Genomic DNA, 15,270 nt, shown 5'->3' with positions numbered 1-15,270 from the left:
ATGAGATGCCTGGGAATCACTCTGACTCCATCTCTTTACTGGGATGCTCACGTAGGCAGCATCATTTCAAAGTCACACTACGCCCTCTATTCCCTTCGTTTTTATCGGCACTCTCTCTCTCTCTCTCTCGCCAGCTGCGTGAATCCTTATCCGTGGCTCTTGTGCTGCCACACATGGATTACGTAGCCTCCGTATGCAACGCTACAACCAAAGAGCAGGTTCTGCGTTTACAGCGCCTGCAAAATGCATGTACTCGCTTCATATACGGCACTATCGCGCGCGATGAACACGTCGCCCCATATCGCCTAGCTCTTGGATGGCTGTCAGTGAGACGCCAGCGTCTGCTCAGAGTGGCGGTGCTCGCTCTGAACATCCTTCATAAAAAATCACCCATGCATATTTACGATAGTTTTACGCTTTACTCAAATCGTATCAACACTCGCTTCTCTAGCCGACGTGCTAGACCATTACTTCATTACTCGACCCCCCGCACATCAGCTCAATCTCATTCTTTTGTTCACACTGCATCTCGACTCCTAAATTCACTTCCATTCACCATTGATCTAAATCGTCCATCATCTGCCTATAAATCACTCATTTACGACCACCTATTATCATTGGATACTAAAGACTGGAAAAAAAGATGCAGCAATGAAAACTTCACTCTCATTCCACCTTCCCTCACAAACTCACTCTTCATCGCATAGAGAGCTACTCAACTCTTTCACAATCTGCCAATCTTTGCAACTTGTACTTATGTGCTTAAACTTGAACGTATACTCGTTAAAATTGTAAATAGTTCTTTCTTATTCTCTATTTTGAACGTTTATACTTGCAACGTATACTCGTTACCTTTGTAAATAATAATTTTTCTATACCTGTAAATAATCATTCTGCCAGAGCCAAACGGGGTTCTACCCCATGGTCCGTTTCAAATAAAGTAATCAAATCAAATCACTATGTATAATAGTTCATACACTTATGTACTATTGTCCACCTGGACCACATGGGGTTTCACCCCACGGTCCAATCAAATAAACAAACTCAAACTCAAACTCGAGAGAACTTACATTCCAAGTTGACAGCATTGCTCTCTCAACAAATACTTTTGAAAACTAAGTTATTTTCTTTGTGAAATGTTCTAAGCCACCCAAAGGGTAGATTGAGAAATACTGTATTTTTCTGCAATAAGTATTTTATTTCTCAAACCATTTTTTACTTCAGCTATGATTTCAGCTTTCTCTTTTAAACTCATAGATGTATACTTTGTATGCAACATGTGCCTAAAAACGCTTTATGCGCACTAAAAAATGTGCGAAAAAACACATTTTTCTTCATGCTATTGCATAAAAAATTATCCTTCTAAGGACGCAAAATGTTATTCATGTAATATGCAGGGACACTTCGCTTCGTTCTGTAGAACGCTTCAGTATAAAAGAAAATCCAGTAATCAAATACAGAGCACTTCAAAGAAATTCAAACATAAGGTAAATTTTGTTGAAGTAGAAGAAGACAACTCAGATACAGAAAATATTTAACGATTTAATTGCTTTCGGGTAGACAGTGCTAAGCAAGGACAGTTGAATAAACAATCGGAAGATATTATCAAATGCCTTATCGGGGGCATAAGTTTTAAACTACTTATTGATTCTGGCTACCCAGTCAATATTATAATAGACATTGATTACGAATATTTATTTAAAAATGAAGCAATAATTTGGAATATGTCATATGAGGTTAAAGATGTGCTCAAACCGTAAGCGTCAGACGAACCTCTGGATGTGGTAATGAAATTTTCTTCCACAATCCTCCTCTCAAATGGGAAAGAAGCAATTGCTTCATTTTTTTGTGGTTAAAAATGGTGACATTTTATTAATCGGCAAGAATACGGCTAAAACTTTGGGGATTTTGAAAATAGGAATTGATGTAAATAGAGTTGTGAAGATATCAGTATTATTCCAAAGATTAAGGACTGAATTGTTGAATTGTCGATAGATCTTTCTGTTAGGTCATTACAATAGCCTTTAAGACGCATTCCCATTGCAGTAGAAGATGCAGTCAGTGATAAGCTAGATCAAGCTTTAAAGCGAGGAATTATTGAGAAGGTAACAGGACCAAGCGTGTCGTTTTTAAATCTAATGGAGATATATTTGTGTTGATATGAGGAGAGCTAATCAAGCAATTTTGAAAGAAAATCATCCAATACCAACATTCGAGTCGATTATGACAAAACTGCGAGGGGCGAAGTATTTTTCCAGAATAGACCTAACTGATGCCTATCATCAAATGGAACTTGACGAAGATAGTCGTTACATAACCACATTCATAACGCATAAGACATTTGGAATAAATTCAGCAGTAGAAATCTTTCAGAAAAAACTAGAAATTATTTTAATGACATGCAAAAATTACTTCAAATTCCTAGACGATATCATTGTCTTCGGATCGGAAATGGAAGAACACGATGTTTGTCTGAAGAAAGTGTTGTCAGTTTTGGATGACAAAAATGTATCTCGCAATGAGACAAAATGCAAATATAGAGTTAAAGAATTATCTTCGCCGTGCGTTCGCCGAACTGCAAGGACGAACTCCGTAGTTTTCTGGGTCTTATCACATATGTAGGGAAATTTTTACCAAACTTTGGTGCGGAAACGGATTTTCTGCGGTCATTACTTAAAAGCGAGTCAAAATTTCATTGGAATAAAGATCACGAAAAATGTTTCCGTAAATTAAAAGAAAGCCTGTCACATATGCCAACTTTATCCTATTTCGATCCGAAGAGGCGTACACGTCTAGTGGCTGACACCAGTCCAGTAGCTTTAGGAGCTGCGCTTTTGCAATTTGACAGTGATGACAATCCTCAAATTGTATCTTTCACTAGCAAAAGCCTGTCAGATACAGAAAAACGTTACTCCCAGACTAAAGAAGAAAGCTTAGTTTTAGTCTGGGGAGTAAAACGGTTTTATCTGTATCTAGCTGGTTTACAGTTCGAATGAGAAACTGACCATAAACCTTTATAGGCGATTGCCCAGGACCGTCGAACCCAGGACTTAGTCAACTTAGTGGAACATCTCATAAAATCAAAGATCTCATTGTTTCTACTTCAGCTTCTCCTAAGGTAACTCCTCTCAAATTGAAGAGAAAAGAAGGAATGTGTCAAGCTGCCTGCCACCAGCGCTGCCTGGATCAAGAGTGAGTGGTGGAGACTTGTAGAGATTCAGTATGTACGTTACCGCAGAGCGCAGCAAGTATGACCGATGTTTTAAGTATGATAAATAAAGTGTGTGGTGCTATAATAAATAAAGCCTGATGTATTGTTATTGATACTTAATTGTATCATTATTAGGTACTCTCAGATCAGCACACCCCCCCCCCCCCCCAANCCCCCCCCCCCCCCCCTAAAGTTGTAGACTCCTGCTTTTTAATCAGTGACTGCTATGAAGCTTTCAAATATAATTTAAAACATGAAAATATGTCATAAATACATTAACAACTTACCATGAGGATCAAATTCAGCGATCACTTCAGAAAGCACACTGCTTCTTATTTCGTGACCTAACATTCCAAGCATAGTACCAATCATGTCAGTGCTTACGATGCCTTTTTTTTGATGATCAAACGCATCGAATGCCATTTGGAGCTCTATGGATAAAAATAAACAATAATAATTTCGATTTATTAAAATACTGAATATGATAAAAAGCTACAAATAACGATGCCAGTTCAATAGTCAGGGGGATTAAGTTCCAACTCTATAAACTATTTTCATACTATTTTGTATAAGAATAGAGGTTTAATATGATAAATTAGAAAAAAATTTTTCAATTTTTAATAATTCTTGTGTATAGTAAAATTGAGTCATCTAAAAGATCTCTATGACTATTCAGTAAATGAATTTATATTTAATGTTATGAAAAAGCAGTACAAATAGGTAAGGGAAATTTCGATTATGTGCACTAGGTTATTTATTATTTCTTGATAATTTCTCAAATCCTTGCTCTTGTCATACACTGAAAAAATGTTGAGTCAGCAGAGTTCAATGTCAATTGTAAAAAAGTGACTCGATCGATTGTTCTGCTAATGCAATTAGTCGAGCTTCTGCTATATTTCTAAGACAACAAACGTGAACTGAGGAGTGAATATAAAATCAATTAAATCCTTTTTTCCTCCGTGAGGAACCTTTTTTAAGCCCAAAACGACTTCTTGACCCAGATTTCGTACGACAATTGAATTCTCAACAAATATCTGTATATTAAGGTGGTTCAATGTTTCAAAAATTATGAGTATCTGAGTGGATCGAACGCAATCTGAAAGTTTATTGTTTAAAAAGTAAGATAATATGATTTTTACAGGTGTCGATTAATTTTTCAAGTTTTTTTATCGTTGGTTTTAGCCTACGAAATTATTTTCAATAATATAATTTTCATTACTTGCAATTTTTAACGAAAAAAATCTGAAATTGCGTCCATTGCTTATTGCATTGGTTATAATAAATGATATACTTTTAGAAATTAATTGAGGATGTAGAGCTTTTCTTCACAGAATCCAATAGTATTGTTAGTTTTACTTTACGAATTCATTTTCAGTGACACATATTCCACTGATAATACAATTTTTCAAATTTTTCTTTAAAAAGTTCAAATTCGGTCATTACATAACTGAAATTGAATTCGTTGAATATACTAACAATAACATTCGGTTCAAGAAAAAGAATCCCAACAAAATAAATGATTCAAAAGTGTCTTAAATTATTTTATTCTTTTGCATGTAACTGCGGGGCAAAATTTTTCATTTATTTCTTCAAAACAAAAACAAATAATAAAAATTTCATCACTAAAAATAATTCTCTAAGCTTTATCCAATGACCAATTTCGATTCTACTGAAAAAACATTTACAACATATGTTGTTGAATGTTTATGTTATGTTTATTTGATAATCATAATAAGAAAATTTTGAAAAAAGAAGGCACGCATAATACAGGTGCGAGCAAATGATTTTTTTCTGTCCCCTTTAAAGTGAATGAAGCTTTTTTTATCCCATTTTTTGCCAAATTTTCACGATTTTTCTCTCTCTAAATCTCTATAAAAAATGATGAGATCATACTTTGAATTTCTAAAATAATGATTTTTCAATAAATAGTTTAATGAATGTATTTGAGTCGTTAATCGAGCTTAATTCGGCTTTCAACATTTTTTTCATGCGTTTGAAGCAATTTTTTTTCTACTTTTATCCATTTTTCACTCATTCTCATCCCTTGTACATAAAATTCATCTCGCAAATTACTGTCTGAATATTATATTGGTATTTATATGCATCAACTGTTATCAACATGTTGTGAGGGTAAATTGGGTGAAATAAAGAAATATGAATGCAAATGATTAATATTTGAATAGTAATAATAATTATATTGGATGTGGAAATAATATTGAATTGATAAATACAAAAGTTGCTCGGGGTGCCACTGCATATAGAGCATGCAGACTCTCGAATTTACTATCTCAGGGGCGCGAGTCCCAATAATTATTATCATTTAACCGATTTGTGATGGCTCAAGGATGGTGTATGCGTGTGTCGTGTACTTAATATAATCGCAGGCCGGCCTCTTCGGCGTCGACGTCTCCGTGGACCCTCTCGATGATGGATGGCGTCGGCGTGGCTGAGGTGGCAGGGCACGCTGGATGGATCGATCCGATTGTCCAATGACGGGTTGCATTGGCACTATTCACAACTGCAATTTAACGTAGTCGGGTGATATTATCGACTTGTATCACACGACAAGATAACGAGTTGATTTCTCGGTTTGCGGCCAATATCGGAGGTGCGATTATCGGCTTTCTCAATGATAAGTTAGGAAATTTTTACCGGCGTCTCAGTTACGTAGTTACGAGTTGCACTCCGAACGACTTTTACTCTGCCGGACCGAGGTTCACGAGTCAAGCGTGAAACAGAGAGAGTGTCTTCGTCAGTCACACTTTCAAGTACTCAGGCCTGATCGGTGATCGCACATGCTAGCGAGGCGATATCGATAACTCCAGCTTTTCATCTTTCGGCCAAGTTTCGTTAGTGCGACCAACTTATCGTTCGCATTCCTTGCCATGCGAGTCCTGTGCCTGTGTTGCCATTGTTACCATTGCTGCTGCCGACTTTTCGTGTCGTCTTTTTGCTACATGTGTGTATGTGTTTTTTTTTTTTTTTTTTTTTTTTTTNCACTCACCGGTATCCGCCGTTAGGCATTGCTTCGGTGAGGCCGGGGTTAGTTGAGCATTTCTGCTACTCCTGTTAGTCGTTGTTTTCCATACATCCCCCATCCGTCGCATCGTGATATGTGACGATTAGGGGTTCAGGGACTCATCTTTTTTCTACTTGGTGAACCTCCGATCCTGCACGCTGCCATCGTCGATTGTCGTATCCCCTTTTTTCAGAGCCGTCTGCGTGGTCACACATTGCTGGCATCTCTTCCTGAGTTGGGCCTCTCTTCTTAGGACTCGCTGTCAAGTGCCATCTTGTGAGTGTGGTTCTCGCTTTCCGGCGCTACCCTGTGAGTGCTCCTCCTTTTTCTGTTGTCGTCTTGTGAGTGTGGTTTTCGCTTCAGGCGCCGTCATGCGCTCCACCAGAGCCTTGACTCTCGCATCCGGCGCCCTCTTGTGAGTGTAGTTCTCGCTTCCGACTTCATCATGGGAGTGGTGTGCTCCATCTATTGCCAGCATTGTGAGTCCTCGCCTCGGGCTCCTACTTGTGGTTGTCCTATCGCTTCCAGCTCGCACAGTGATCGGGGTTTTTTTACCGCTTCGGAGGCTGATGACATAGCCCGGGTCTTCTTTTTGAGTGGTACCCGCTCCACCTCAGGCACAGGCTCGACCACACCAGGCGAAAAAACGAACCTCGAAAATTCGTCCGGTGGGGATCGAACCCACGCCCTACGGCGTACCTTGTATCAGCAGGCAAGAACTATACCCACTGAGCCAAGGAGGCCGATGTGTGTATGTGTTTGTGTGTGTGTATGTCGCGCGTGGTTGAGCTTATGTGTCAAACGATCATCGTTGTGTGGTGAGAATCGTATCTCCCGTCACAATGTGTAATGGTGGTTCTGTATATATTCAGCGAAAATTGTGATTATGTTTGGAAATGTTTAATATTCTGTGTATATACTTGTTTTATTCGTTCTTTGCTATTTTGTTATCTCTTTATATTTGTTTTTAATTTTATCTTCCGCTTATTCTAGTGTGATCACCGATGTTTAATTCTACCTTGAAATTACTTTGTTATTTCTGCTTTTTATTTTTATTTGTTAGTTAATACTTTTGTTAATTCTATTGTTAAATTAAGAAATTTACTAAAATTGAATTTTATCATGTATTCGTCATTGAGGCATTCGGCATTGGCTTGCCTAATAAAATTGATTCTATTCTATTCTATTATATTCTATTCTATTCTTTCTCTCTCTCTCCCTCTCTCTCTCTCTCTCTTTGTAAGTATAGCAACACGAACTTCTTTCTGCCCCTCTGCCTTTTTGCTTTTTGTACTGCCTCGACCTGCCTACGCGCATTTTTCTTGCAGTTTCTTGCCCGCTAATTTTGCTAGGGTCAACTACAACTGGACTACTGATATTGTTGTTTCCCTTGCATTGTTAAAAACGCATCTTTATCATCTACTCCAGCTCATCGAGGTTAGTTTACCACAACGTGTGTTCGAGGTCTTGCGCATGCGACGATCTGATGTTGCGCATCGCTTGCTCGCTGATCAACGTCCAGGGTGAAGGAAGAGACAAAGTTTTCTTTGACGAGTGCCATTCGATGTTGGCTGTTCGTCATCCTTGAGTTTCCGTCAACCCCTCAGCTGCCTTTCAACTTATTGACGTGTGTCATGACTCTAATCTATGGTCATCTGTGTTGTGAAGTGTGTGGAGATCCCGTGTACTAACTGGTTCGACTGTGTCGTCTGCTGTTAGGTTTACAGCTACACATGATGAATGAGCTAGGAGGCTTCAATCGAAAACTTGAAACAATTCATTAAAATTTGACAAGGAATTCAAAAAAGTATTTTCAAATTTTTTTACCAGAACCATTGAGTTCTAGTAACCTTTTTTTTTTAATTGCATTTTTTGGCTCTAGAAGAGCGTTTAGACAAACAGGAAACCGCCATTAACAAGAAATCTTCTGATATCGCTGAGGGGATTTTGACTTGGGACTTGGATCCAGGGGAACCAAGGATCCTCGCTTGGTCGACTTTTGCGAGATGCTTGTGTCGAGCCTACCTGCTAAACTGACTCTTTCGAACAGTCAGATCTTGGACAAGATCTTCGAAACCTTGGGCTTCACCGACTTCTCGTGCTTTGCCATTCGCAGAAGAGACTGGTAGCCTAAGGCCCATATCTGTGATGGCAACCAGGACACTTCGAGCACGAAGGTCTTTCGTCAAACACAAGCGACGATTTCCTTTTCAACTCTGCCAAACTCTCAGGCAAAGATCTTCAGTCTTTGTTCAGAGTGAGTGGCTTGGGAAAGGTCATGCTTTGACCACTTTGGCCTACTGCCATCCACCGCCCCTTATCCCAGGCTTGCGAGACATCCTGTAAGCTTAATTTTACTCGTCCGCTAGTGCGTGATTTGTGGTGTACACGAGGGAGACAATTGACTCAACTCCTGTACTGGTCTCCAGCGCCAAGGACTTGGAGATCTTCAAGCCTAGAGCCAAATGACGGTCAATCAACCCACCTATCCGCCTCGCTCACGCAAACGTAAATCGCTTTGAGTATCACCTTGCCATAGTCGAGGATCGCATCACTAGCTTTAACTAAGACGTTTTTGCAATTCCAGAGACTTTCCTTATTCCTGATGCTCCTGACTCCTTATTTCAACATAATGGCTACAACTTTATCCACAATGACATATCTGAGGGAGGTGATGGTGGTGTTGTGGAGTATGTGCGCGACTGCTTTCGGGTCAGAACTTTGGCTGCCTTAGATCAGAAGTATGATAATACTCCTGAGTTTCTGAAAGCCACCGTATCCTATATGCCACCTCTCCTGATTTTTCCAAGATCTAAAGAAAGTCCAGATTTCATGAAAGATGTACCGCCAGGAGCCTGGCATAGTTCCACAAGACTGGATATATGCAAACTGATATTTTCACCAGGTGGTTCAGGAAATTTATTGAATTCTCACATGCAACGCCAGAAGCACCAGTTCTACAGATATTGTTATTCTTTGCTTTCCATCTCACTGCACTCATAAAATGCAGCCCTTTATTTATTATTTATTTTGGCTTTAATGTATGTATTTTGGGAAAAAGATAGCCAGTTTTCAACGTCAAGGAAATTCAATGAATATGAAAAATCTATGCTCTCTTTTTGGCAAAGCATTTGTGGAAGTAGCTTTGAAAAATGGGGCATAATTCCATTAAATACACATGCTTTTGACAATGATTTTTGTGACACGATTTAAAGTGAATCTCATTTACAAAAATTTTATTCTATTTTATTTTTAAATAAAATTTAGTTTTTTCGAATTTAAAAAAAAGTGTCGTTGAATGCCAAAACGTGATCAGAGAATTACTTAAGCCACAGCATTAATTAAAAGCTAAAGAAAATAACGAATCATTTACACAACCCTTATCAAATGATAGTATGATAACTATACCAGTGGCTTGTATTTTATCTCTTCTCAAACATTGGCTAAATATTTACTTGTGATTATTAATTTTGTACTGCGAGTTTTTATTTTATTAACTTGATTTCAATTTATTCGGGGTTCTACAGTGGAACACTTCTCCACCACACCACGATCTCCATTAAGGGGACACATACACCTTAAACTCGAAAAATTTTTTATTGCTTCATTGAGTAGGATTTTTCCGTCCCTTTCCATTGCTTTTTTCGAAATTCCAAAATTTTGATTTTGCCCTGAGATACAGCTGTTTCCGCGAACCTTTTTCCTATTCTTTACGTGTTACATTTTTTCTTCTTTTGCGTTTTCTGGCGAGTAGTGTTTTTGGTCATCTATCGTAACTTTCAGAGGGTACCGATTCAGTTTTCTGCACCAGGGTAGCGTACACTTCTTCAGAACATCAATGGTTACGGTCACTACCTCGGATGAGACTGTTACATCCCGTGGTCGAGATTTAACAATAAACTATTTATTTCTTAGACTTGTTGCCGAGTTGGAGTGATAATAAAGAGAGACTTAATTTTTTTGATTGAAGTTAATATATTATTTTGATAGTGAGATGGTTTGCCATAATAATAATTATTGATATTTAACAAGCAGCATGGTTCGCTACAGATCACACACGCATACTCATACTCATACTGTTTGCGTCCTAGCTGCTTGGAGTCGTTGGCTGCCTGCGAGGTCGCTTGCCTGGTGACGTCGTTGGCTGCCTGCGATACTCCTTGGCAGGTTGAAGTCTGGATAACGCTGGATCGCGCAGATGCACTTGCCCGTGCGGTTACGATATTTTTAATCGCACTTCACTCCCGTTGAATAGAACAATATTTTATATCTCATTGCTGACTATCTGCCTGAGCAGAAGTACAGCGTTGGATGGTAATTTTCGTTGAAAGACTATGAACGTTTAATCACATTTTCGAAAGATTCAAAATCTAAGAGTCTACAGCAACGAATGGCGACTGACTGTACGCCGTATAAGAAATCGGAAATGACAGAGCTTGCGCATAATGGCTCGATGACCGCCTCACAAAATTGGAAGAACCACAGAGCTCACGATACTCGGTGTGCGATTTCGTAGATATGAAGGAGGACTGATCCTCTTTTACTGTTGCTTATACACACCTACAGTTGCCCCCGCTTCAGCGGTTGCAGTGTATGTAGCGAGCTCGATATGGGTCAATAATTGACACATATCTTGCACACGCGTGTATATTAGCAGACCCGGACCCGCGTTCTTCCCGAAATTCGTGAAGTCGCGGTCACCGCAGTTTTATAGCTTTTCTCAGATATTCATTCACACTCGCGGCCGCGCGTGTTCATTTCTTTGCCGTGCGAATTATATTTTCGCAAGAGTTTAATAGCAGAGGCCTAATAAATAGGTAATGGATTTTAGGCCGGTAAATAGTAGGTCGGTAAATTTCGGTAAATACGAAAAATGGACAAAAATGTGGGCTTAACTGTTTATGCAAAGCAATCTGCCCGTTCGATCGTCTCATCCGAGGTAGTAACCGTAACCATTGATGTTTTGAAGATGTGTACGCGACCCTGGTGCAGAAAACTGAATCGGTACCCTCTGAAAGTTACGATAGATGACCAAAAACACTACACTCCAGAAAACGCAAAAGAAGAAAAAATTTAACACGTAAAGTATAGGAAAAGAATTCACGGAAACAGCTGTATCTCAGGGTAAAATCAAAATTTTGGAATTTCGAAAAAAGCAATAGAAAGGGACGGAAAAATCCTACTCAATAAAGCAATAAAAAATTTTTTGAGTTTAAGGTGTATGTGTCCCCTTACGAGAGTAGCCAGGTAAGCTTAATGTCATCGAATCAAGTAGTGAAATTATTAGTAATTACTCATTTGATTCAACACTAACCGTTTCCTCGACTCCTCATCAACGTAGGAAAGAGACAGCAGCAATAATCACAAGCGATGCTTATCAAAAAAAGTTAATGGAAAAAAATTTTAAAACAATGAAGAAAAACAGACCAGAGAATAAGGAGAATTCGCAGAAATCTAAAACAGTTAAAAAACGAAAAACAAATGTCATGACCTATTCAGATAGTTGTAAAAAAGTTCAAAAAGTTTTGCCAGATACTGATGTATTTTCCTTGAATTCAACACCTTTGCAGACTCCTTTTACCGAAGATACCTCACATTTTTTTTAAGTAATATCAGTGATTTAAAGTCAACTATGTTGAAAAAAGATTTCTAAACATGAGTGAAATCTGAGATAGTGATTATAAATTTTTAACATCTTATTTTATAATATTTAAATAAAATATATTCTATGTTAAGATAAATTTTGAAAATTGTAACCAAAACTTAAGCTTACAATACCCTAAAAATGATTTTAACTTATTTTTTTTCTAATTCTAATATAAATAATAAGAGAACCTTTTTCCAGACTAGTATATTATGATACGTGTGATTTAAACAGGCCATTATTGCACGGTACGGTTATAGCACCCTAAAGAGTGCATTGAAAAAAAATTTTTATTTTGAATATCAGTAAAGTTCTTTAGCTTAGCTGCATCAGACTTTTGTTAAAATTAAAATACATGAAAAATAATGCTCACAATTAAAAATATAAATTAGGGTGACCATTACGCCCAGGTCCCCCCTGTGCACTTACCAATCGAAATCGAAGAGATCTCGGAAAATTGATAGACATGATCCTAATAAATATAAACGTCAAATTACATAGAGACTTATTTCGAAAGCTATCTAAAATTATATTGCTCTCATATATAAGGGTCAAAATAATACTTTTTTACAAAACCGTGCGCACGTATATCACCGATCTTGACGCGCTTTTGGTATGTTATAGTACATGGTAAAAAGGTCCCAAAAAAAAATTTTTAGACCCCCTCCCCCCTCCTACCCCCCACTTCCGGTATAAACGTCCATTTTCGATCTATATTTTTTCTGAGGACATGAAGCAAGTAAAAAATCTGAAAAAATTCATAAAAATACTTTTCCACAATCCAAACAACCTTGAATTTTTTCAGATTTTTTGAGTGCTTCAGGCCTTCAGATAAAATCATTGAAAATTTCAAAAATCGAGATACGGCGGTATGAGCCGATGTAGTACTCGGAAATTTTTTCAGTTATTTTTCGCATTAAAAAACATAACCTCAATTTTTTTCAGATTTTTTCAGATTACCTAACGCACCTTTTGAAGCCAAAAACCGATTTTTTTGACGAAAATAATTTTTTTAGGACAGTACGGAGCCTCGAAAAATCTGAAAAAAATTTTTTCTTGTTTTTTTCATCAAAATACGTAATCTCAAATTTTTTCAGATTTTTTAATTGAAGGCGATAGCTTCTAGGGCCGAAAAATGCTATTTTTAACAAAAAATGGTTCCTAGAACCCGATGGTTCCGGTGAAAAAATTTGAAAATATTTTTTTTGAATTCCTTGTCAAATTTTAATAAATTTTGACCGTTTCAAAAGTTCGATTGAAGCTTCCTAGCTCATTTTAGAGCAGGACAAAGATTAGTGCAAAATATCTGAAGACGTTTCTGAAGACATTAAGGAATGATAAAACTCGTTTGATGCTCTAAAATGAGCTAGGAAGCTTCAATCGAACTTTTGAAACGGTCAAAATTTATTAAAATTTGACAAGGAATTCAAAAAAAATATTTTCAAATTTTTTCACCGGAACCATCGGGTTCTAGGAACCATTTTTTGTTAAAAATAGCATTTTTCGGCCCTAGAAGCTATCGCCTTCAATTAAAAAATCTGAAAAAATTTGAGATTACGTATTTTGATGAAAAAAACAAGAAAAAATTTTTTTCAGATTTTTCGAGGCTCCGTACTGTCCTAAAAAAATTATTTTCGTCAAAAAAATCGGTTTTTGGCTTCAAAAGGTGCGTTAGGTAATCTGAAAAAATCTGAAAAAAATTGAGGTTATGTTTTTTAATGCGAAAAATAACTGAAAAAATTTCCGAGTACTACATCGGCTCATACCGCCGTATCTCGATTTTTGAAATTTTCAATAATTTTTTCTGAAGGCCTGAAGCACTCAAAAAATCTGAAAAAATTCAAGGTTGTTTGGATTGTGGAAAAGTATTTTTATGAATTTTTTCAGATTTTTTACTTGCTTCATGTCCTCAGAAAAAATATAGATCGAAAATGGACGTTTATACCGGAAGTGGGGGGTAGGAGGGGGGAGGGGGTCTAAAATTTTTTTTTTGAGACCTTTTTACCATGTACTATAACATACCAAAAGCGCGTCAAGATCGGTGATATACGTGCGCACGGTTTTGTAAAAAAGTATTATTTTGACCCATAAATAATCAGACCAATAGTTCCATGCTAGGAATGTTTAGAAAGTAAAAAATCTTGAGAAATAATGATAATTAGCAGGTACCTTTTTAAAAGACTTTCGAATCTTAAAAATTCAAAACAAGATAGACGCCGTCCAAATACAACGGATATTAATGTGATACATAATGTATCTTTGAAGCTATCTCATACTGACCAGTTCTTTGACTGCTCACATGATTAAAAAATACAACATCGAAGTCATCCCAACGCAGAGTGAATCTCTTACTTTACTCATCAAACTAACGAAAAACAAGATCGATAAAAGTGAATAAACGGAAGTGATGTACCATCTAAAATGCACTCGTTGCACTAAAAGTTACGTTGGATAAACGCAAAGAAAGTTAAAAATTAGCATGGGTAAATTTACCACAGAACACAGACAGCGAGACAAAGAGAAGATGTAGCATCTGACATTAAAAAAAGTCTAAGACACGACACAGATTAGCCAAATGTTAGAATCTTGGACCACGCAGAATCATCTATGTCGTCTTATTTTGTTAATGATTGTTATCAATGATACACATAACACTCTTCATAAAAAAGAAGGTACAAAATACCTACATAACTTATATTATAATATTCTGGAATACCTTAAGTAAAATTATAACGATTCTTATTTATGTATAATGGGCTATTCCACGTCAAGTCAAGATACAGCCATAAACGTTGGATTAGACTGTAACTTTGTCCTCGAGTGTTTCCTCATTACGCCACCATATGCAGAGCTTTATAGTGAGGTCAAAAACAACATATATTAACTTGAGTCAGATCTTATTATACAAACATGTTATTTTTGCAAATTTGTACTAAATTTTCAAAAAAACCTATGTTTGATTTTTTTTCCAGAGCTGCCCTGGAACTGTGAATCTAAAAGACATTTTTATATATTCAACTTTGAGGCTCCGTAGGTCTACGAAGCAACCACGCTAAGAAGCGAAGAGGAGGTGAAGGCACCTTATACTCCTAGAGGCATACAATTATTAAGGAGGTATGTACCCCACATTTTTAACCTACAAAGTCGAAAAATTTCTTTAATTTATATCTTTTTTTCTAAATCGAAAATCGAAGAACGGCTCAATGGGAACCTTCATTTTATTGCTATATGAATAGCTGGTAAAAATTTGAGTTAATTCCACCGACCAGATTTCCCGGAAAATGTGTTTGAAAATTTCAAGCCGAGAAAACGGGTGCAAATTTCGAACACGTTTTCAGGGAAATGTGGTCGGTGGAATGAGCTGAAATTTTTACCAGCTATTGAGAGCAATACAAT

The 15,270-nt window shown here is 37.2% G+C and overlaps 1 protein-coding gene across 2 annotated transcripts in view; it reads right to left on the bottom strand.

Moving 5' to 3' along the window:
• Nucleotides 1–15,270, bottom strand: part of LOC106656742 (troponin C-like) — a 44,581-nt gene that overhangs the window by 13,776 nt on the left and 15,535 nt on the right. For both annotated transcript variants that reach the window (XM_014377870.1, XM_014377871.1), the window contains one exon: nucleotides 3,499–3,642. In XM_014377870.1, coding sequence (XP_014233356.1) covers nucleotides 3,499–3,642 — 144 coding nt within the window. The remainder of the gene's footprint in view (nucleotides 1–3,498; nucleotides 3,643–15,270) is intronic.

The sequence above is a fragment of the Trichogramma pretiosum genome, unplaced genomic scaffold (assembly GCF_000599845.2).
Source record: "Trichogramma pretiosum strain Unisexual culture from Peru unplaced genomic scaffold, Tpre_2.0 scaffold108, whole genome shotgun sequence".
NCBI lineage: Eukaryota > Metazoa > Arthropoda > Insecta > Hymenoptera > Trichogrammatidae > Trichogramma > Trichogramma pretiosum.
Note: the sequence above shows the minus strand (reverse complement) of the source record. Positions and strands in the feature narration are given on the sequence as shown.